General features: G+C 41.3%; 2 protein-coding genes and 2 non-coding genes across 7 annotated transcripts in view; 3 read left to right on the top strand and 1 right to left on the bottom strand.

Moving 5' to 3' along the window:
- LOC120028687 (CD166 antigen homolog A-like) overlaps positions 1–8548 on the top strand; it is a 68329-nt gene extending 59781 nt beyond the window's left edge. Inside the window, exons 12-16 of one of the 2 annotated variants that reach the window (XM_038973915.1) lie at positions 561–693; positions 1305–1334; positions 6682–6793; positions 6903–7053; positions 7165–8548. In XM_038973915.1, the coding sequence (XP_038829843.1) occupies positions 561–693; positions 1305–1334; positions 6682–6793; positions 6903–7017 (390 nt within the window). In that variant the 3' untranslated portion in view covers positions 7018–7053; positions 7165–8548. The remainder of the gene's footprint in view (positions 1–560; positions 694–1304; positions 1335–6681; positions 6794–6902; positions 7054–7164) is intronic. The other variant, XM_038973916.1, reaches the window with a different exon arrangement.
- Positions 8549–9670: 1122 nt separating this feature from the next.
- Positions 9671–21523, top strand: LOC120028228 (dual specificity tyrosine-phosphorylation-regulated kinase 1A-like). 3 transcript variants are annotated; one of them, XM_038973383.1, is made up of 12 exons: positions 9672–10441; positions 12241–12310; positions 13817–14013; positions 14185–14277; positions 14418–14606; positions 16203–16350; positions 16479–16765; positions 16948–17094; positions 17220–17360; positions 17471–17774; positions 17984–18108; positions 18439–21523. In XM_038973383.1, the coding sequence occupies exons 2-12, from the start codon at positions 12301–12303 to the stop codon at positions 19009–19011; spliced, it is 2214 nt and encodes a 737-aa protein (XP_038829311.1). In that variant the 5' UTR covers positions 9672–10441; positions 12241–12300; the 3' UTR covers positions 19012–21523. The 3 variants fall into 3 exon arrangements, with proteins under 3 accessions (XP_038829313.1, XP_038829311.1, XP_038829312.1); XM_038973384.1 differs by lacking the exon at positions 9672–10441 and adding an exon at positions 10454–11219; XM_038973385.1 differs by lacking the exon at positions 12241–12310 and having other exon boundaries at positions 9671–10441.
- A 1007-nt stretch (positions 21524–22530) lies between these two features.
- Positions 22531–22602, top strand: trnap-cgg. Its single transcript has one exon. It is a non-coding gene; the product is annotated as a tRNA-Pro (tRNA).
- Positions 22603–22840: 238 nt separating this feature from the next.
- Positions 22841–22912, bottom strand: trnap-agg. Its single transcript has one exon. It is a non-coding gene; the product is annotated as a tRNA-Pro (tRNA).
- Between the last annotated feature and the right edge of the window lie 119 nt (positions 22913–23031).

Genomic DNA, 23031 nt, shown 5'->3' on the forward strand with positions numbered 1-23031 from the left:
GTGGCACTGACCTCTTTCAATGACTATTCTAAGGCTGAGTCACTCACACACAGTAATTTAGTCACAGCTCACATTGCTGCGCATTTGGGGACAAACACACCAGTGCATTCAAAGTTTAGTCTTTCATCTCTTATTGTGTGATAAAGAGTTCTTTAAAACAGTAAATAGGATAAGAGATCAAATGTAAGCTTAGTGCAGGCTCTTTTCATAACAGACGCACACTGTTTGCCTGTGTGTCTGGGGGTTTCTCTAGTCACATCCCTCTATGCCCTGAAGATACTCCTTATCAGGAGTAGGTTGAGCCTCACAAAAATACAACACCACCTCCTAGTGATAGTACATAAAATGCACGTATTTTATTTTATTCTAGCAATGTTCATTCTGCCATGGAATAATATAAGATTCCATATATTCCTCGCAATAGATTTATATGATAGGCATCTTTGTGCTATTACTGAAGAGGAAGCAGCTATGTTCTGCCATCGTTAAATCTCTATCAGATACACAAGATATAAGATAAGCCTTTGTACACTAACTAACTGCATCTATTTGATTTTCAGGCTGATGAGGGTCCCTATGTCAATGGAAAGATCACACACAAGCTGACCATTGTGCCTACAGTCAACCTGACCGTTGTCTGCACTGTGTCCAATGAGCTTGGCCAGGACACCAGGACTATTAATGTGTCGACCTGTAAGTACAGTGTGGTGGTATGGCCTACAATTCCCTGCCCTATCCCCTTCCTTCCTCTCTAAAGGGTAACTCACTAATTCTTGTGTGGGTCTGGTCTATCACCCTCTTCCGACGCTAACAAACTCACCCACTGTCTGTATGCATGATGATTAGTCAAATAATATGGAACTGTTTTATGGAGGGAACCTTGGCCATGGGGACCTAGTTCTTGTCTCTAGCCAACCTAAAACATGCTAGTATGCATACTGGGCATACTATGCATGCTCCTTGGCAATAATAATCTCCCTTTGGTTTCTGCAGTATCTGAATAGATAAATCAGTATAGACAGCCATATCTCACTCATCTTTGTGTGTTTTGAAAAGCATTTGTCCCTTTTTAATTCGACTCCTTCACTTTTGGTCTGTTTGTCGGGATGCTGGACTCTATCCTTTCCCCTCTCTGCGTCACGTTCTCAGTTTGCATGCGACCGGAAAATCTACACAACTCACAGCGTTACACTCAAGCTAGAGTCTAACATAGCCAATAACGCACTGTCTGACCAATGACATTATACAGTATACTTAATTGATTTCTGGGTTGGACGTTAATATCCCTTTATATCTGATTTCAGTATTTGAGGAGGTGAGAATGGATAAACAAGGTAAGTTGTGATGGTCTTCTTTATCATTTCCTGTAGCAAGAGGGAGGAGAGGAGGGATTCTGTAGAAAATATGTAGGATTCCCAGAGAAAGTGGAATCTGTTATTGTGTATTATACCCTTCAGAGCACAATATCAGATTAACAGCAGCCAGAAATTTCCCCACTGCTGAAAATCTGTTCAACAACAAGATGTGGTGCTGGGGATGTTGGAAATATTTGTTAAGATAAACATACACATTCTGAGGATCAGAAGGAGTGGAGCCACCAGCATCCTGACAAAATCTCTCAATGTTATCTATCCTTTCATTTGCCAAAATTGTATTTATTACCCATTCACAAGGAACAGATCACATTTTCACACATGGCTTAGGGATAAACTGGGTTTGCATACTGTTCGTATGTAGTCAGTGATACATTTATTTAAATCATAATACAGAAGGTTACAAATTGTATAACAACCATCTAATTTTGTGGCATGTTTGTGTATACCTTATTCATTCATTCATTCATATGTATTCATTCACTTAAAAAAAAAAAAATATTTACCCCTTTTTCATGGTATCCAATTGTTAGTTACAGTCTTGTCCCATTGCTGCAACTCCCATACGGAGAGCCGTGCGTACTCCGAAACCAAACCGCACTGCTTCTTGACATAATGCCCACTTAACCCGGAAGTCAGCCGCACCAATGTGTCGGAGAAAAACACCATACACCTGGCGACCGTGTCAGCATGCACTGCACCTGGCCCGCCACAGGAGTCACTACTGCGTGATGGGACAAGAACATCCCTGCCGGCCAAACCCTCTCCTAACCTGGACGACGCTGGGAAAATTGTGCGCCTGGTCGCGGTCGCGGCTGGCTGCGACAGAGCCTGGACTCGAATCAGGATCTCTAGTGGCACAGGTAGCACTGTGCCTTAGACCACTGCACCACTCTGGAGGCCATTTATTGACATTTATACACTGGTTTGGGCAGTAACTTTAAACAGTTACATGTAATCTGATTACAAAAACCCCAAACTATAATTAGTTACGTTACCAGCTAAAATATTGTAATCAGATTGCAGATACTTTGGAAAACCTATATGGTCCTGTGTGGCTCAGTTGGTAGAGCATGGCACATGTGTTGCTAGGGTTGTTGGTTCAATTCCCATGGGGGCCCAGTATGAACAAATATGAAAATCACTACTCACTACTGTACATTGCTCTGGATAAGAGTGTTTGTCAAATAACAAAAATGTAGATGATTATCTCTTGGATTACATTTAGAAAGGATGTTTGTGAAAACATACATTATGACACCTTTCTATTTTCATAATGACATTTAATTCAGCCTTGAAAAAAGGCACGTTTAACTCCATTGGTCCTAGGACTCCCACAGTGAAAAAGCTGAAATTCACTTTCATTAATCTGCTTGCACTGCCCTCATATTTATCCTCACATTGAAGTGTTTTACCATTTTCTTTTCAGGACAACCATGGCTACAGGTAGAACACAAAACAATGGCTTGAGCATCATAGAGAAAAATGTGTTAGTGAGAGTCTCAGCCAGTGGAGGCTGCTGAGGGGGAGGACAGCTCATAATAAGGACTGGATCGGAGCTAATGGAACGGCATCAAGCACATGTAAACCATGTGCTCGATGTATTTGATACCATTCCACCTATTCCGCTCCAGCCATTACCACAAGCCTGTCCTCCCCAATGAAGGTGCCACCATTCTCCTGTGGTCTGTATAGATGGGTCAATAGTTTGTAGCTCAAACCGTTCTGACTTTACAGACATTTTTGTGAGAAGAACCACTTTTGGGATCCACCCTTGTCTCACAAACACCACTCTAGCACAGCCCCTGTTAATTACACACACTAATGGTTAGTATCAGCGGATGCAAAAGAAATAGAAGAATCTAATGCAGCAGTAGTCTGGAGCTCAAACACACAATGTTTAAAAAGAGTTAGAAGTCCAAAATGCACCGGCGTGACCATGGGACTCAAGTTAAGTTTGTTCCACCTTAGCATTCTACTTGCCATTACTGTGAGATGTTGTTGTTGTTCATCAACCTTAGTTGAATGCACTGATTGTAAGTCGCTGTGGATATCAGAAGTCTGCTGGCACAATCAAATCAAATTGTATTGGTCACATACACATGGTTAGCAGATGTTAATGGGAGTGTAGCGAAATGCTTGTGCTTCTACAGTTGTGGCCAAAAGTTTTGAAAATGACACAAATATTAATTTTCACAGTCTGCTGCCTCAGTTTATATGATGGCAATTTGCATATACTCCAGAATGTTATGAAGAGTGATCAGATGAATTGCAATTAATTGCAAAGTCCCTCTTTGCCATGCAAATGAACTGAATCCCCCCAAAACATTTCCACTGCATTTCAGCCCTGCCACAAAAGGACCAGCTGACATCATGTCAGTGATTCTCTCATTAACACAGGTGTGAGTGTTGACGAGGACAAGGCTGGAGATGACTCTGTCATGCTGATTGAGTTTGAATAACAGACTGGAAGCTTAAAAAAAAGGATGGTGCTTGGAATCATTGTTCTTCCTCTGTCAACCATGGTTACCTGCAAGGAAACACGTGCCATCATCATTGCTTTGCACAAAAAGGGCTTCACAGGCAAGGATATTGCTGCCAGTAAGATTGCACCTAAATCAACCATTTATCAGATCATCAAGAACTTCAAGGGGAGTGGTTCAATTGTTGTGAAGAAGGCTTCAGGGCGCCCAAGAAAGTCTAGCAAGCGCCAGGACCGTCTCCTAAAGTTGATTCAGCTGCGGGATTGGGGCACCACCAGTACAGAGCTTGCTCAGGAATGGCAGCAGGCAGGTGTGAGTGCATCTGCACGCACAGTGAGGCGAAGACTTTTGGAGGATGGCCTGGTGTCAAGAAGGGCAGCAAAGAAGCCACTTCTCTCTCTGAAAAACATCAGGGACAGACTGATATTCTGCAAAAGGTACAGGGATTGGACTGCTGAGGACTGGGGTAAAGTCATTTTCTCTGATGAATCCCCTTTCCGATAGTTTGGGGTATCCGGGAAAAAGCTTGTCTGGAGAAGACAAGGTGAGCGCTACCATCAGTCCTGTGTCATGTCAACAGTATAGCATCCTGAGACCATTCATGTGTGAGGTTGCTTCTCAGCCAAGGGCTCACTCACAATTTTGCCTAAGAACACAGCCATGATTAAAGAATGGTACCAACACATCATCCGAGAGCAACTTCTCCCAACCATCCAGGAACAGTTTGGTGACGAACAATGCCTGTTCCAGCATGATGGAGCACTTTGCCATAAGGCAAAAGTGATAACTAAGTGGCTCGGGGAACAAAACATCGATATTGTGGGTCCATGGCCATGAAACTCCCCAGACCTTAATCCCATTGAGAACTTGTGGTCAATCCTCAAGAGGCGGGTGGACAAACAAAACCCACAAATTCTGACAAACTCCAAGCATTGATTATGCAAGAATGGGCTGCCATCAGTCAGGATGTGGCCCAGAAGTTTATTGACAGCATGCCAGGGCGGATTGCAGAGGTCTTGAAAAAGAAGGGTCAACACTGCAAATATTGACTCTTTGCATCAACTTCCTGTAATTGTCAATAAAGGCTTTTGACACTTATGAAATGCTTGTAATTATACTTCAGTATTCAATAGTAACATCTGACAAAAATATCTAAAGACACTGAAGCAGCAAACGTTCTGGAAATTAATATTTGTGTCATTCTCAAAACTTTTGGCCACGACTGTACAAATAAATATATGGATGAGCGATGGCCGAGTGGCATAGGCAAGGTGCAATAGATGGTATAAAATACAGTATATACAGTACATATGATATGAGTAATGTAAGATATGTAAACATTATTAAAGTGGCATTGTTTAATGTGACTAGTGATCCATTTATTAAATTGGCCAGTGATTGGGTCTCAGTGTAGGCAGCAGCCACTCTGAGTTAGTGATTGCTGTTTAGCAGTCTGATGACCTTGAGATAGAAGCTGTTTTTCAGTCTCTCGGTCCCAGCTTTGATGCACCTGTACAGACCTCGCCTTCTCGATGGTAGTGGTGTGAACAGGCAGTGGCTCGGGTGGTTGTTGTCCTTGATCTTTTTGGCCTTCCTGTGACATTGGGTGCTGTAGGTGTCACGGAAGGCAGGTAGTTTGCCCCCGGTGATGCGTTGTGCAGACCACACCACCCTCTGGAGAGCCTTGCGGTTGAAGGCGGTGCAGTTGCCGTACCAGGCTGGTATACAGCCCGACAGGATGCTCTCGATTGTGCATCTGTAAAAGTTTGTCAGGGTTTTGGGTGACAAGCCAAATTTCTTCAGCCTCCTACTGTCTGTGTGGGTGGACCATTTCAGTTTGTCTGTGATATGTACGCCAAGGAACTTAACTTTACACCTTCTCCGCTGCTGTCCCTTCCATGTGGATAGGGGGGTGCTCCCTCTGCTGTTTCCTGAAGTCCATGATCATCTTCTTTGTTTTGTTGACGTTGAATGAGGGGTTTGTTTTCCTGATACCACTCTCCCGAGTGCCCTCACCTCCTACCTGTAGGCTGTCTTGTCGTTGTTGGTAATCAAGCCCACTACTGTTGTGTCGTCTGCAAACTTGATGATTGAGTTGGAGGCGTGCATGGCCTACACAGTCGTGAGTGAACAGGGAGTACAGGAGGGGGCTGAGCACACACCCTTGTGGGACCCCAGTGTTGAGGGTCAGCGAAGTGGAGATGTTGTTTCCTACCTTCACCACCTGGGGGCGGCCGGTCAGAAAGTCCAGGACCCAATTGCACAGGGCGGGGTTGAGACCCAGGGCCTCCAGCTTTATGATGAGCTTGAAGGGTACTATGGTGTTGAATGCTGAGCTGTAGTCAATGAACAGCATTCTTACATAGGTATTGTGATAAGAGTGTCTGCTAAATGACCAAATATAAATATTTTGCAAGCGTTCATTTTACATTTACATTTTGGTCATTTATCAGACACTCTTGCCACACCATTGTGCCAGCAGACTTCTGATACCAATGTAGGGTGAAAGGGGGACACAACATTGTGGACCGCTATTTTAAAAAATGGTATAGAAAGTATTTTGTATTTTATTTATTTTTGGAAAAAAATGACATGCCCATTAAGTATATTGTTACCAAATACATTGGATGAAGTAGTTCAGGCCGGTGAAATACAAATTACTAAATACTCAAAAGAAATTGAAATAAAGGATTACATTCAGAAAGTAGCCTACCCAACCCTGTTTATGCATACATGTACGGAAATGTATTTTTTGCAGTCTCTTCATTTGCAGTGTTCTCTCTCCTAGTTTCTGATGTTTTTCCTCTCGCTTTGTGCCTTTACAGACTCATCAGATGAGGGTGACACGACAAAGTTGGTGGTGGGAGTTATTGTGGGTCTGCTCCTGGCCACTGTAGTTGTGGGTCTAGCATACTGGCTGTACATGAAGAAATCCAAGTAAGTGCATCAATTCAAAATGCCATTCTTATATAGCATGTTATGGTGATATATGTATTATTATTGGAGGGCTGTGATTAGTGTTAAACAATCTGATTTGTGTTAAAAGGCAAGGCAGCTGGAAGACTGGTGAGAAGGAGGATGGATCCACTGAGGAGAGCAAGAAACTGGAGGAGAAAATAGAAGAGAAGCTGGAGGAGAACAGCCAGAAAGTTGAGGTGTAAAGAAAATAAATGTTTAAAGAAAGAGAGAAAAAAAAGGTAAAGAACTTGTTTTGAAAAACACATCTACTACTGAATATTATAATATTTGCTTCTTATGTTTTAGATTAAAATATGCCGTTAACATCATCACTTTTTATTTTTCTGCAGTGTGGAAGCAGCAACTAGAAGATTTTGCACACTTCTGTTAAAATTTGAAAGGGGGCATTGAATTGGATGAAGACCATTTGGATTCGGACTTATACACAAAACTTTGTTTCCTCTCAATATTGAATGAAAAAAACTGGCTAAATGAACAGATATGTGTTGTACATAAGCCTAAATTGTCTACACTCTAGATAAAATGCATTAACTTTCCTACTATAATAGTTTTTGTTTCAAGTGTTGGTTAAGAGGGATTTGGTCAAATTGAGAAAAATGACAATTGGAGTGTTTGGCTTGGATTTAATTAACATTATTGCTGGTAGAATTACTACTGGACCAGTTGCCTTTTCTGTAAGGATGTGTACATTGGCCTATACCTCCCTGACTCTCAATGCATCCCGAAGAGCTGAAGGTCTTCACCGCAGTTACGTCTCAGTTCCATATCATCAACACAACCAAACACCCATCTACACAACCACAGTCAGTGCATTTTGTCTGTTTTTAATGGCACATTCACTGCCATTTTTTGTAGTCTCCACTGGGAAAATAAATTGTAGAAAATGTTAATGAAAGGGCTAAGGGTATAGGCTACATAAACAGCTTTGGGTGTTGTAAGGTAATATGAGTTAAGTATTATACCAAGATGCATCGCCTTGCATTGCAGGAAGTAGAGGATCTGTTGTACAAATTATTTCATGACATGTTTCATGGTTCCTGTTTATTTAAAAAAAACATTATTACCATCAAAAGTATCAGGAGATAGAGTGATGCTGTTAGGCATCCATTACACTCTTACCATCTGTTTGTGTATCAGTGGGTCGTGTTTAGTTTGAACATAACCACTACATTACAGAATATGTCTTATCTCAGTTGTGTTCATAGTGTTTATTTCTGTGCTTTCATGTCATTTTTTATGTGGAAAGAGACAAGTTGTCCAGCAGTTGTATACTTCACAATTTAGGTCAGGGTTATGAGCAGCATTTAATGAACCTGTAAATATATCAGATCTGGATGTAATTGTGATTTGTTTAGGTTATTTTTCGCTATTTATATTGTTCAAGGTTACACATTTAGCATCTCTGTTAGTTATATTCAATTATTCTCACAAATTCCACCACTTAGGTTTAAAGGTACTGAACAATTGATGGTACTTTCTTGCAGGTATTTGACAATAATAATTATAATGTAAGCATTCTGTGGATTTCTATGAGATTTACCACATGTTATCTCATACTGTCAGCTGGCTGTTTGTTTCCTACATTGTAGTTAATCTGAAACCATCAAATTGGAAATAAGACCAAAGAGGGTAAATGTTGCCATGCAAGTATTGTAAATACTGGCTTTTGTTTTTGTACTTTTGTTTAAAATAAAGTGTAGCCTACATTTTGAAGAAAGTTGTTAAAGAATGTTTTGTTGGCTCTGTCATTCTACTCACAATACATCCTAAAAATGATCGCCCTTCGGTCATCATTGAGAATAGGTACATATACACACCAAAATCCCAGAGAATCAATCTCTATTCATCATCCATAAATCCATATTTTACAATTGGACCACTATTGAGCATTCCTCAACACTAATAGCATGACTCTGATAAATCAATATAGAATCAGAATCATACAAAACCATGATAATCAGAAATCCAGAACTGCACATAGAAAGGACGTATGCTGCCATCCATTGGCCAAAGAACATAGCACATGGATTTGCTTCATCATCATTCAGAGAGATAAAAAATGTTACAAATAAGATCCCACTTGGATATTTAAATCAGATTACTTTCTGTAGTTTGATCTGATTTATGAATATCTTATCACATGTAAATGTTACTAGTAAATTCATGTCAAGCATCAGGTTTTGCTAAACTGAGTTCATGGAACCTTAGATAACCGTTAAGCTGACAGCCATACAGTATAGGCTACATGTGGGTGCCCTTTATACCTCTAGTCTCTGCTGTAAAGCACAACAGCCACTAAAATAAAAACTGAATTTAATTCTGTCCTGATAAGGAATGTATTTTATAGCTGTGTTCTATGCAACAATATCACACAGCTTGTTCATATTCAGGAATCATGATGTCAATCTGACTGTTTTTTAATTTATTTTTAATTTAACCTTTATTTAACTAGGCAAGTTGGTTAAGAACAAATTCTTATTTACAATGAAGAAGACTAGGTCTGCATGTCTTGCATTTCATTTTCTACTCATTTATTTTTGCAGTCATACATACAGTTTTATGACTGCCTCAAAAATGCATGCAAGAAAGTTTGGCAAATTCCTATTCATGCATTTAATTTAGAAATCCTATCTAGATGATTTTATTCTACTTTAGAATGTTATAGTTAAATTGAAACAATTTCTTCATTAGAATTACTGATTGATTGACAAGTTATGACAGCATGCAACGTTGAATCTATGGTTGAATTATTCTCGTCATTGGTTCATCCGGGGATTGGATAATTTGATTGACAGTTGTCATAGTAACAACTCAGGCCGTCGCCATTTTGTCAGAAGGTTTTTTTGCGGATTATTTTCAAATGTTCTCCCTTCCCGCCGGAATAATGCAATCACTGGATATACCATTGACATTTGTGTTGAAGACAATGCGTCGAATGGATCGAATTTAGACAATTAAGAAGCAAATGATTTAGCATAGTTTAAATATATTTAGGGGGAGCCGCATTTATAGTTGTCAGTGTCTCTGGTCTACCGGGCCGGTTCACTGCGCAGGTTTGGGACGCGCGCCATTTTGTGAAAATTGACATTAAAATTATTGTCCAAAATAAGCGTATATTTTAGGGCATGATATTTGTTTCATATTTTGGGGGATTTTGATTATTATTCGTTATGATTGCCTACGTCCGTGTTTCCCGTGGTGAGCTTGCAAGAAAACGGAACAATCTGAATGTAGCAACCTTTTATTTAGCTATTGAATTCCTAGCTACAGAATCTTGTTAGCTAACCTTAGCTAGTCAACAGCAGTAGCCACGTTCGTTTTGTCAACTAGCTAGCGAGCATACGAGCTAGCTGGCGCTAGTCATCAGCTGATGCAGGTCGAAGTTGGGTGGATAACTCATTTTCTTGGTTGGGAACTCATTTGATCGTCAAGGAGTTTTACTTGGCTGGCCAGAGGGGGATACTTTTCACCTTCGCGTTACGGGAATTGAGTTGACTGACTGCTACCGTTAACTTAGCCGACGACTGAGGGCGGAGAAGCTCAAGCTGGATAAGTTGCCCTATCATACAGGTTATTTGACTTTAAATGAAGATCGTGCCATCAGAGGTGAGCCCGTATATGAAGCTGACTATGTGTGTTGTGTAATAAAGGTAGCTAACTAATAAACTATCTAGCTAGCGATCAGCAACCATCGCATTGGCCGGAGGATGTCATCCGAATGTCGCTAACATCAGCCAGTACAGATTTACCAACTAACGTTAGCGCTCTGGATCTAGCTACACCTAACATGTTTTAAACCTAACTAGTGAGCTAACAACATTGTACCTTTAGTTGTAGCTAGCGGCTAACTAACGTTACGTCAGAGTGCTAACGTAAGTTAATAGCTAGCTAACGTTACGTCGAAGTGTTAACGGAAGTTAATAGCTAGCAAACGTTAAGGGTTTATGGGCAAGCAAGGCTCGTTAGCTAGCTACGGTCGTTAACATGGCTAACCTGTTAGAAAGGTGTGGGCAAGGTAACAGTAACAAGGTAGCCAGTTAACAATTCAGGCCCCATATCTTGCGTTATTGGCTTGCTAACAAGTTGGCAAGCTCGCCACATAGCTAGCTGGTCCTCTAACGCGTAGCTTGCTAGTAGGCCCATACAGCTCGCTCGCAGAACACATCGTCACTGCAATCACTCTGGCGAGAGGAAACGGGTGGCTTGCCTTAACGTACCAAAGCTAGAAGGGTAACGTTAGCTAATGAGCAACCAAGCTAGGTAGTATTTGTCATTGTGGACGAAGCCAGACTTTGCCGTTGACATTTCTGCTCTTGAGAAGGCTGAACTAAACAGATGATTTCCTTTCCAAAGTCCAACCATGGCGAGAACCACTCCATCACCTGTGAGTAGTTAGCTAACAGTTGACAATTCCTTATTTTGAACTGATGACAGCCCGATTTGAGTGTGCAAGTATGTAACAAAACTGAGGGAATCGTTTTTAATAAATAATGTCATAAGATAGACATAGTTAGATATGAAGATGCATACACACAATTCGTATTATAACGGTATATCAATGTAACTAGGCCTGTGTTCATGCCTCGACTCAATAGCCAGGAAAGGAACTGTTCAGAAGACGGTCCTGAAAACAGGGGATTTTATGATCGTTTATGCTTTACAAGCAATTACCATGTTTTTACTTCGAGGAACAATTGGATGCGTTATTTCTACTTTATATGCACTGTTCTGAATAATTTAAATGGTGTACAGTTTGTATTCAAAACACTTGCATTGCAATGTAGGCTTACACTGCATATCATATTTAGCAACCCTTCACACACTGATAATACTTCAGCTGACTGTCTATACATAGTGTAATATTTTGTTTATTTTATTAATTAGTTGCTGTTGAGGCATTCGGGTCGTTTTCATCACAGGCATATCAAGTTAATGGCTTTGACAATGAGTATAGACATTCTGAGAGGAGATCTCTAGTTTTACTAGGTCCAAAACAATGGTCAACCTGTTTTGACCTGCTTGTTAGGATGGCACCGGTCTCGGTGTGAACCATGTTTCTGAACTGTTCTTGCAAAAAGTCAACAGCTTTATTCAGCTTAGATTTATATGGTCAATTGTCAACAGGCCCAACACAATCTTTGAGTCATTGGTTCACTGAAATTAACCAGACTGACTGGGAAATGTGATTTGTTGGATTGATTAGAGCTTTCTATTTTCTAGAGTTACAGAATGTTACATTTACAATATATATTTTCTAAAAAACATTGTGTGAGTCATCCATTGCCTTTGCAATGTTTTGGTATTTTTCCTCCCTCTTTTTTCCACCAAAGTTTTTGTACTATTGGAAAGTAGATCCCACCAGAAATGCACAGTCAATGATACTTATCTCTTTTTGTTCTTCATAGTGGGTTGTGGTTTGCTGCTGGACTCTCCTCCCAGGATGATATGAAATTTTACAGGAGACGATGCATCCAGGTTAGCTGCAATATCTGCAATATTTTCTCTTTGATGGGGAGGAGGCAGTCTTCTGACAATTTACAATTTGGAGTTGGGATTACATTAAATGGAGTGAAGTTTAAAATAAACCATGGTGCACCTCAAGATGTCAGCCAAGAAAGTGGAGAAGAAAGAAATGCCAGTCATCCTTACAGATGAATCTTTTGCATTTAGTGAGCTTGGAAGGATGCTTCAACAACTGGCAAGCATTATTATTGAACAGTTACACAAAGGACAAGGGTGAACTGACCAGCCCCAGATATAATTCTATAATTGCCTATATAATATTAATTGTACAATATTATACATGAAATATAAATCACAATTTATAAGGAATAGTACTGTACTACATATAGTGAGAAACGGGGTTATTCTAGGCTACCTTGTTTGATTTTTGTCAGATTCTGAGGTCACCCCCATGATCAGTTATACTTAATACATGTTTTATTATTGTATGATGTGTCAGAAATGGCATATTACAATTGTATAATTCTAAACTGGATTCTCCTGGAATGTAGCTACTGTACATCTTTATTTCCAAGGTTCTCCTAATAATATCTATCAGTCTGGATATATTTGTTCCTCCACAGCTGGGTCAGCTCTGTTTCTAGTGCTCTCAGATGGAGTGCAGGTTTTAGGCTGTGCTGCTATTTTGCTGTCAGGCTCTAGTGTACTGAAAGAGGCCTCTAAGTGTGCCAAAGTTCAATTTTATTTCTTGTTTATTTCTTGCTTTCTCATTGGAAAATGGGAGCTGCTCTGCCCTGGCAACAAAAGTAGGCTATTTGCATACTGCGTTGTGATTGGCCTGTGCATTGATGGGCTTGCCAAATCACACTGTATCTCTGTGGTGATAGGCTATGCTAATTAGGTGCTGTTGCTGGGATTCTGAATAGTGGTTACTGTGTAGCGCTAGTGAATTGTTGTCTGGTGAGATGCTGATAGATGAACAAGCTACGTAATACTTTTCTGATTTCTTTTCACATAAAGAGAAGGTTGATTAACTACCCAGGCTGTATAAATATTGCATTTTTATTCCTGATCTTAAAGTACATATTCTATAGCCTCCCGCTGTTCTGTCGGCACCTTCTCATGGATGCTAATACAACAAACATACCATATATAATTTGAATAATAGCACTATTTAACAGTAAGAGTTAGGCCTATGTCTTCCTACTCATGTCAATTATATGAGAGAAATTACACTGACTAAAATGTTAGTTAGAATTTACCAACATCCCATTTCGGAATTTCAGTTGATAATCATTGAGATTCATACTACATAGTAACGCTGTGTGCCTACACTTCTAGACCCCTTGATGTGGTATTTTAGATCAGTTTGTCACTGCAGGAAACCTGCCATTGATAGAGTAATCAGTCTGAAAAATCAAATTGATTTCTCACTACTTCAGGGAAAGTTTGTTTAAGTTTAAATATATATATATAACATTTTCAGCATTAACTCGTGTAAATGTTGACTTCTTTCAGGAGGAGAGACTTCAGCATGCAAACTTTCGTCCGTCCGGCTTGCGCCCTCTTTTTCTTTCCACGCTGCTGGTCTTCAGATGGCTGCTCCAATGCCCCATACGCACCAGCAGTACAGTGACCGCCACCAGCCAAGCACTGACCAAACTGCTGCGGTCCTACCGTACAGCGACCAGACGCAACAGCTCACTGCCAACCCGGTATACAAGCAACCCACAAACCTCTCAATTTGTCATACACTTTAACACACACTTGCCCAGTAGAAATCAGAACTTTAAGTAGCCTATCATTTTGATTGCAAATTGTAAGAAAAGTTCATACACATTTTTTTTTGTCTGAGATATTAATGCTTTTCTTGTGATTTGTTACAGAGGCACATGCCCCAGTGCTTTCGTGACCCTACTTTGGCTCCCCTGCGGAAGCTCTCCATAGACCTTATCAAAACCTATAAACAGATCAATGAGGTGAGACTGGTTTCTGCTGTTTAATGTACTGCAATTGCCACAGCATAAAAATGTATAGTTTTGAATATTTTTCGTGTAGTCAGTTAGATAAGGACGTACATATGCTAATGTCTGTATTGCGGTTCTTTCCTGGACTCTAGGTGTATTATGCAAAAAAGAAGCGGCGGCACCAAACGGGTCAGGGTGAAGACTCCAGTCACAAGAAAGAGAGGAAGGTCTTCAACGATGGCTATGACGATGACAACTACGATTACATTGTCAAGAATGGGGAAAAGTGGATGGACCGCTATGAGATTGACTCATTGATCGGCAAAGGGTCATTTGGACAGGTACACTTTTGTAAATGATTCAACATTATTCTCGTGATCACATGTGTAGCTATTGTGATTAAAACATAAGAAAATGCAGTACCAGTCAAAAGTTTGGGCACACCTACTCATTCAAGGGTTTTTCTTTATTACTATTTTTTACATTGTAGAATAATAGTAAAGACATCGAAACTATGAAATGGCACATATGGAATCATGTGGTAACCAAAAAAGGGTTAAACAAATTAAAATATATTTTAGATTCTTCAAAGTAGCCACCCTTTGCCTTGATGAAAGCTTTGCACACTCTTGGCATTCTCTCAACCAGCTTCACGAGGAATGCTTTTCCAACCGTCTTGAAGGAGTTTCCACCTATGCTGAGCACTTGTTGGCTGCTTTTCCTTCACTCTGCAGTCCAACTCATCCTAAACCATCTCAATTGGGCTGATGTCGGGTGATTGTGGAGGCCAGGTCATCTGATGCAGCACTCCATCACTCTCCTTCTTGGTCAAATAGCCCTTACACAGCCTGGAGGTGTGTTGGGTCATTGTCCTGTCGAAAAACAAATGATACTTGCACTAAACGCAAAGCAGATGGGATATCACAGCAGAATGCTGTAGTAGCCATGCTGGTTAAGTGTGCCTTGAATTCTAAATAAATCACTGACAGTGTTACCAGCAAAGCACCATCACACCTCCTCCATACTTCATGGTGGGAACTACACATGCGGAGATCATCCGTTCACCTACTCTGCGTCTCACAAATACACTGCGGTTGGAACCAAAAATCGCTAATTTGGACTCATCAGACCAAAGGACAGATTTCCACCGGTCTAATGTCCATTGCTCGTGTTTCTTGGCCCAAGCAAGTCTCTTCTTTAGTGGTGGTTTCTTTGCAGCAATTCGACCATGAAGGCCTGATTCATGCAGTCTCCTGAACAGTTGATGTTGATGTGTCTGTTACTTGAACTCTGAAGCATTTATTCGGGCTGCAATCTGAGGCTGGTAACTAATGAACTTATCCCCTGCAGCAGAGGGTCTTCCTTTCCCGTGGTGGTCCTCATGAGCGCCAGTTTCATCATAGCACTTGATGGTTTATGCGACTGCACTTGAAGAAACTGTCAAAGTTCTTGACTTTTTTTGGATTGGCTGACCTTTATGTCTTCTAAGTAATGATGGACTGTTATTTCTCTTTGCTAATTTGAGCTGTTCTTGCCATAATATGGACTTTGTCTTTTACCAAATATGTCTATCTTCCGTATACCCCCCTGCCTTGTCACAACACAACTGATTGGCTCAAACGCATTTAGAAATTCAACAAATTAACTTTTAACAAGGCACACCTGTTAATTGAAATGCATTCAAGGTGACTACCTCATGAAGCTGGTTGAGAGAATGCCAAGAGTGTGCAAAGCTGTCATCAAGGCAAAGGGTGGCTACTTTGAAGAATCTCAAATATGATTCCATATGTGTTATTTCATAGTTTTGATGTCTTCACTATTATTCTAAAATGTAGAAAATAGCAAAAATAAAGAAAAACCCTTGAATGATTAGGTGTTCTAAAACTTTCGACTGGTACTGTATGTGTTGGTGTTTTCTCTCCTTGTGATTGCTGTAGGTTGTAAAAGCTTATGACCGTGCAGAGCAGGAGTGGGTTGCCATCAAGATCATCAAGAACAAAAAAGCTTTTCTCAATCAAGCCCAGATTGAAGTGCGTCTCCTAGAGCTCATGAACAAACATGACACTGAGATGAAATACTACATAGGTAATGCACTCTAGTGCTTGTCTGTTGTCCAAGCCATTATGGAGTACTGTTATGTTTTACACCAATCTCTCCTGTATGTGTATCAGCCGAACTTGACTGGCAGAATGTCTCCTTTTCCTATCATGTAGTTCACCTGAAACGTCACTTCATGTTCCGGAACCACCTCTGCCTGGTGTTTGAGATGCTCTCGTACAACCTATACGACCTGCTGCGGAACACCAACTTCCGTGGCGTCTCTCTCAACCTGACCAGGAAGTTTGCCCAGCAGCTTTGCACTGCGCTGCTGTTCCTGGCCACGCCTGAGCTCAGCATCATCCACTGTGACCTGAAGCCTGAGAACATCCTGCTGTGCAACCCCAAGAGGAGCGCCATCAAGATAGTGGACTTTGGCAGCTCCTGCCAACTGGGACAGAGGGTATGCTAATCTACTACTTATTGTTTTGGTCCAAAAGAGTTTAACCTTGTCTTTCACAAGTCTCATTTCTTGCATATGTTCTGTATACCTCTGACGTATATTCTGTTCTCAAGCTTGTAATGCTGATATCTGTAATGTTATCTTTAAGAATGGGTTGTGGTTTACTCTTTCTCCTTCCTCAGATATACCAGTACATCCAGAGTCGTTTTTACCGCTCCCCAGAGGTGCTGCTGGGCATGCCCTATGACCTGGCCATCGACATGTGGTCCCTGGGCTGCATCCTGGTAGAGATGCACACCGGAGAGCCCCTCTTCAGTGGCGCCAACGAGGTACAGTAGGCTTGACTGACTAGCTGGAGATCTTTTTAAATGTAGCCAACTCTGAGTAAATGAATTTGATACACGCAATTAACATTAATCCATGGCAGTATTTTGTTCTGTTCTATAATTCTCAGGTGGACCAGATGAATAAGATAGTTGAAGTTCTAGGTATCCCCCCCAATCATATTATGGACCTAGCCCCAAAAGCCAGGAAGTTCTTTGAGAAGCTATCAGATGGCACATGGAGTGTTAAGAAGACCAAAGATGGCAAAAGGGTGAGGGTTCTGCAGTTCCTCTCTCAATATGGTGTCCTAACAGTGGCTTTTGGTAGTGTTGTGTATTTGAGTTCAAGTACCTGACACCCCCTCGTCTTTCCTCTGAGCAGTATAAGCCTCCAGCCTCTCGAAAGCTCCACTCCATCCTGGGTGTGGAGGCCGGGGGTCCAGGTGGCCGGCGGGCGGGGGAGTCTGGCCATGCCGTCGCTGACTACTTGAAGTTCAAGGACCTGATCCTGCGGATGTTGGACTATGACCCCAAGAGCCGCATACAGCCCTACTACGCCCTACAGCACAGCTTCTTCAAGAAGACTGCAGACGAGGGGACCAACACGAGCAGCAGCGTGTCTACCAGCCCAGCGCTGGAGCAGTCCCAGTCCTCTGGAACCACCTCCAGCACCTCCTCCAGCTCAGGTAACACTCCCGGGCTCAATTGACCCTCTTTCTCTCCTCGGAATATTGTGGTTACGGGCTCATATCTCAAAGTGGTGCCTTTTCAGTGCACTGGTGGGAAACCCAACAGTTGATGGTGCTTAAAAAATATATACTATTTTAAACCTTTGTTAGGTTGTCATTTTTTAGATGTGATGGGCTGAGGTTGTGCCCTCGTCTCTCTCTTGCAGGAGGATCATCTGGGACAAGTACCAGTGGCAGAGCAAGGTCCGACCCCACCCATCACCACCTACACAGTGGAGGGCACTTTGGGGCAGTGCTGCCAGCCATCGATGGTGACACCCTCTGTCCACAGGTGACATGTCTTTGTCATTCATTTGAAGAAGCTAATTAATCAATAGACAACCTGTTGTAAGTCCTAATATAGTCAATATTATTTAAATGCACTGGGAATGTAATGGTATGACATTTTCCAAGTAGCATTTGACAAGAGTATTGACATTTTAGTCATTTAGCAGATGCTCTTATCCAGAGTGACTGAGTTAGTGCATTCATCTTAAGAGCTAGGTGGGACAACCACATCAGTCATATTAAGTACATGTTTCCTCAAAGTAGCTATCAGCAAAGTCAGAGCCATTATGAGAGACATTAATTGATTTGATTTCTGTATCTGTGGGCCTCACAGGCAAGAAAGACTTACCCTCCCCCATTGGTGAGGGGAGGCGGCATTGGACCAGAGCCAGTGGCCGGAGAGACCCACCCAGTCCAGGAGACCACCTTCCATGTCCCCCCTCAGCACCCCAAGGCCCTGCACCCCCACTCCCACCCCCATCATCACCACGCGCAGGTGATGGCCACAAGGCCCCGCCCACGGCATTACACCTCCCCCACACACAGCGCCTCCACACAGGACTCCATGGAGGTGGTGCATGGCCATTTGTCCATGACCTCCCTGTCTTCCTCTGCCTCCTCTTCCTCCACATCTTCCTCTTCCACTGGGAACCATGGCAACCAGGCCTACCAGCTCCGCCACCTGCCCTTTGGGCACCACGGCGGGCTGAGCATGGGGTTGGGTGCCTTCTCGAACCCCCGGCAGGAGACTGGCATGGCCGCCCACCCCGCGTACCCCATGGGCACAAACACTGGGCCGGCTCACTACCTACCAGAGGGCCACCTGGGCATGAGGCAGGGCATGGACCGGGAGGAGTCTCCCATGACTGGAGTATGTGTGCAGCAGAGTTCCATGGCCAGCTCGTGACTGCACTGACATTTGGCTGTGTGTTCCCCCTGTGCGTCATTTTTAAGGTGGTGTTTTTTACTACAGGTGTGTCGAACTAAAGCTGCTCACGTCAGAAGGGAGATATCACTGAACCGCTACTACAGAGAAGATCCTTTAAAAGAATGTGGTTTCCGTTTTTCTTTTGCAATCATTACACATAGTAATGTTGCAAAATAACCATAGTAAATTCAATCCATTTCACAAAATTCATGTAACAAATAACCACCATCTGGTATTACGTGGCAAAATCTTCTGGTGAGCATTGGGGATAAAGTTGGAAGCAGTTTTACAGGTAGCTGTCAGTAATGAAATGCTAACACATCCTCTTATTTAAAACTGTGGAATTTCTGACATTTTTGTTCCACAGGTTGTTGATTGTTTTACCCTTTTTAAAGTGAATTTTCACAAAAGAGCTGCTTTTAAAACATGTAGCTTGACCAGGAGGAAGTGTTTGCAGTGATATTTCGTGTTGTCTGTCGGTATTGTGTAACTCTGTGAGAGGGGAGCACATAGCAGTGGAGTTCCTATAGCGTGCGCTGGCCCAGACAGTGGAGGGGATACCCTGCAGGTGGAAGATGTTGGGAGGTTCTGAGGGGAGCGCTGCCCCCATTAAGTCCAGGGGCCTGGTGAGGTGGGCCCGGCCTGGCACCGATGAGAGATTGGCTCTGGAGAAGAAAAGGATCCGGCCCAGCGCGGGGAAGACTGGTTCAGTCAGTGGCTGGTTCTCAGATAACCCTTTGGCCTTACGACTCATGGACTTGGAATGGGATGGAGCTGGACATTATCATTTGAATTAACATGGCTTTCCTCTATTTTTTTTCTCTCTAGACAGCCCTTAATTCTTTAAGGAGAATAAACATCATAGAAAAAGGTTATTAAGAATGATTTCTGAGGCCTTTCTCTACAAAGATTTCTCATGAATGGGGCCCCACATTACAGGGTCTTCTTGTACACACCAATCTCCTAAACATTACTTCCTCAAAATCTTGTTCACAGATTAAGAATTTCACAGTGGAAAGAACTATCTTTTCCAGAGTCCCTTTGCTTACCCCCCCCCCCCCCCCCCCCCCCCCCAAATCTGCATGTAGTTCTTCATCTGAACAGCTGCACAAATTCTCCATCTTAAACGGAAACTGAAAAGAAAAAAAACGAGTTAAGTGACTGCCTTTTTTCCTCCTCAAATTATGCTGTGAATTTTACAATTTATTTTCCCTTTGGATATTTTTTATACCAAAGCAGTTGTTTTAAAGCATATTAGGTGTCTGTAACCAATAATGTAGCAGTTCACCACTTTTGACTCCGTTTATCAAGATCTTATTTTAACGTCAATACAAAACAGCAGCAATATATTGCTCTAGCAAAACGGGAACCCGTTGTTGAACTTAGCTACCGTATATTTTAACAGTTAAGGTTGCAATGTTTTACCAAACCTGTTTCCATATTATTTGGTTGATTAATTTGTGGAGTCTCTCTTTTAACCTTAGTATGTTTAGCGACATTGGTAGTTACTCTGCAGGCTCCAGAGTAGCAGAATTAAAAGCTCATGGTTCAATGGAGACAACTGCATTCTATTTCTGAATTTTCCCCCACGTATACCAATTATTATTTATTTTTTTACCTTTATTTAACTAGGCAAGTCATTTAAGAACAAATTCTTATTTTCAATGACGGCCTAGGAACAGTGGGTTAACTGCCTATTCGTTAAGGGTTAATTTGGTCGACATGCTAGCTACTGCCATAACTTAAGAATATTTTAGTTTCATTACCCTGGCAGTGTACAGACAATTGTTTCAAAATTATTTGGCAGGGCACCTTGTGAGCCTGGTCCTATTCAAATGGAAAGGGTACCAGTCAGCCCTCTTGCTAATGTCCTGAGGATGGTGCTCAACTTAGGCAGACATGCATGTCCGTAGAACTCGACAGTAAATAAAATACATGTTTCATTCAGTTTATTTTATATCAGGGATTTTGAAGTGCTTATTTTTTTTAATGCTTTTTTTTTTTGGTCATCTCCGGAAAAGTAACAAGACCAAAGTCCTGCTCATAACAGCCTTCTTAGTTAAACACACACAGACTGCAGGACACCATTCTATTGTCATCATAATTCAGGGGAGAGACCATCACAAGGACAAATCATGTTTGGTATAACCACAAACTCAAATGCAAAGCTACCTGTAATGATATTTTGATTTTATCTAAATGTTAAAATTTTAATCACAATCATTTTTCATACCCCTCGTGATTTTTGAGATTCAGAAAGTAACAGTGGTTTTGCTGGCACTCATACTGGTACTAAACATTCCAAAATAAAGGTTTAAAAAAATATTTCAAAAATTTTACTTGTGACTCTTAAGTGTGAGCCTGTTTCAGATCATGCTGAATGACCTTTGATCTAGAGCAGTTGTCATGACATGCAGCCCCTTTTTAATAGTTGAAATAGAATTTATGTATATATTTATATTTTTTAATAAAGGAAGTATAGAACTCACTACCTTGCTCCTGCTGGTATGATGATTGTTTGTCAATTTGGTGACCATTCAGTGGCAAAATCTCAGTTTTCTTAGTCAGTGGTGTATCATGGTCTCTGGTCAGAGGTACTTGACTACATCAGGACAACACTATGAGGTAGGGTTTGAATCAAACAGGGAAAGCTATATCTTCAAACCTTAATTTTCACAGGGTATATTGTAAGTGCATGTACATCCACAAACCTTACATTTTGGTTGTATGAGAAGCACATGGTGGGGAAAAAATGGTTCCATTTTCAATAAGGCTGTTATGTTTGGGTTTCACACATTTGAGTACTTGTTGACATCCCTCACCCTACAGAAAGAAGCGCAAGTCCTCTGATTTCATTTGAATACCTTTTCCTTCAATTTTTATTTTTTATTTCATCAAATTTTTTGTACATGCAACATGCACTATAAAACTGAACAGCATGGGGAAAAGGATAAGTCCATGTATCCACAGATTGTAAGATCTAGTCAAGACTTTGCTGTGTATATGACAATGCCCTTTGTATTATATTAAGACAGTCTTATGTATGATATATAAAAAGAAGTTAATTGAACTGTTGTGAGCCTCTGTTCCTCAACTTATCTTCACACACACCAATATGTATTTCTTCCAGGAATACACTATTGTCTCAATGCTATTTATACCTGCACAAATACCAAATAAATTACCATGATAGTGGACACTTTTCTGCTGAATAATAATAACTGTTTAACACCATAACTCCTTTGTGTAGCCTAAAATTACGATTCACACTCATTAATACACTAATCAGCACAACAAACCGGCAACGTTATCGTACTAGTGTTGTAAGAAAGCCGAGTGATTCTCTACACAACAGCAAGCTACATGTAATGGGTGTAGATGAGATGTAAATTATTTGTATTATAATTGAAGTGTCCTTATGAACTCTTTAATGTTAGTCAAATTATCACGTGGAATTTCCTATTTTATAATCATGTAGATCAGCTTGTTTTACGCTGTGGCTCGTTGGTCTAGGGGTATGATTCTCGCTTCGGGTGCGAGAGGTCCCGGGTTCAAATCCCGGACGAGCCCGTCTTTTTAAATTTGAAGAGTAATGGTAAGATACAAGTATTTGAATGCTGTAACATAGCAACAACGTAGTGAAAAGTGGTACATTTGGTGCAACTACATAGAATATAACAGAGATTGAACAATAACTTTATGACGCAGTGAGTTCTATTTTTGCTGGGTTTAACTCATGCACATGTATAGCGAATTCACCATGTTTCCATCCACAACGTTGACACATTAAATTTTACACATAAAAAGAGGGCTCGTCCGGGATTTGAACCCGGGACCTCTCGCACCCTAAGCGAGAATCATACCCCTAGACCAACGAGCCAGATGAAGCATATAAAGTATGTGTTTTGTCTTTATTCACGCTCGTTTACAAGTACATTAGTGTTGGTTTTTTTCATGAATCCGAACTGTAGCCGTTTAAAGTTGACTATATTTCCTATA

The sequence above is a fragment of the Salvelinus namaycush genome, chromosome 34 (assembly GCF_016432855.1).
Source record: "Salvelinus namaycush isolate Seneca chromosome 34, SaNama_1.0, whole genome shotgun sequence".
NCBI lineage: Eukaryota > Metazoa > Chordata > Actinopteri > Salmoniformes > Salmonidae > Salvelinus > Salvelinus namaycush.

Coding starts and splice junctions, on each gene's coding strand:
- LOC120028228 (XM_038973383.1), top strand. Junction 16,766..16,947: donor CCTGCCAACTGGGACAGAGG/GTATGCTAATCT, acceptor CTCCTTCCTCAG/ATATACCAGTACATCCAGAG. Junction 17,095..17,219: donor TCTTCAGTGGCGCCAACGAG/GTACAGTAGGCT, acceptor TATAATTCTCAG/GTGGACCAGATGAATAAGAT.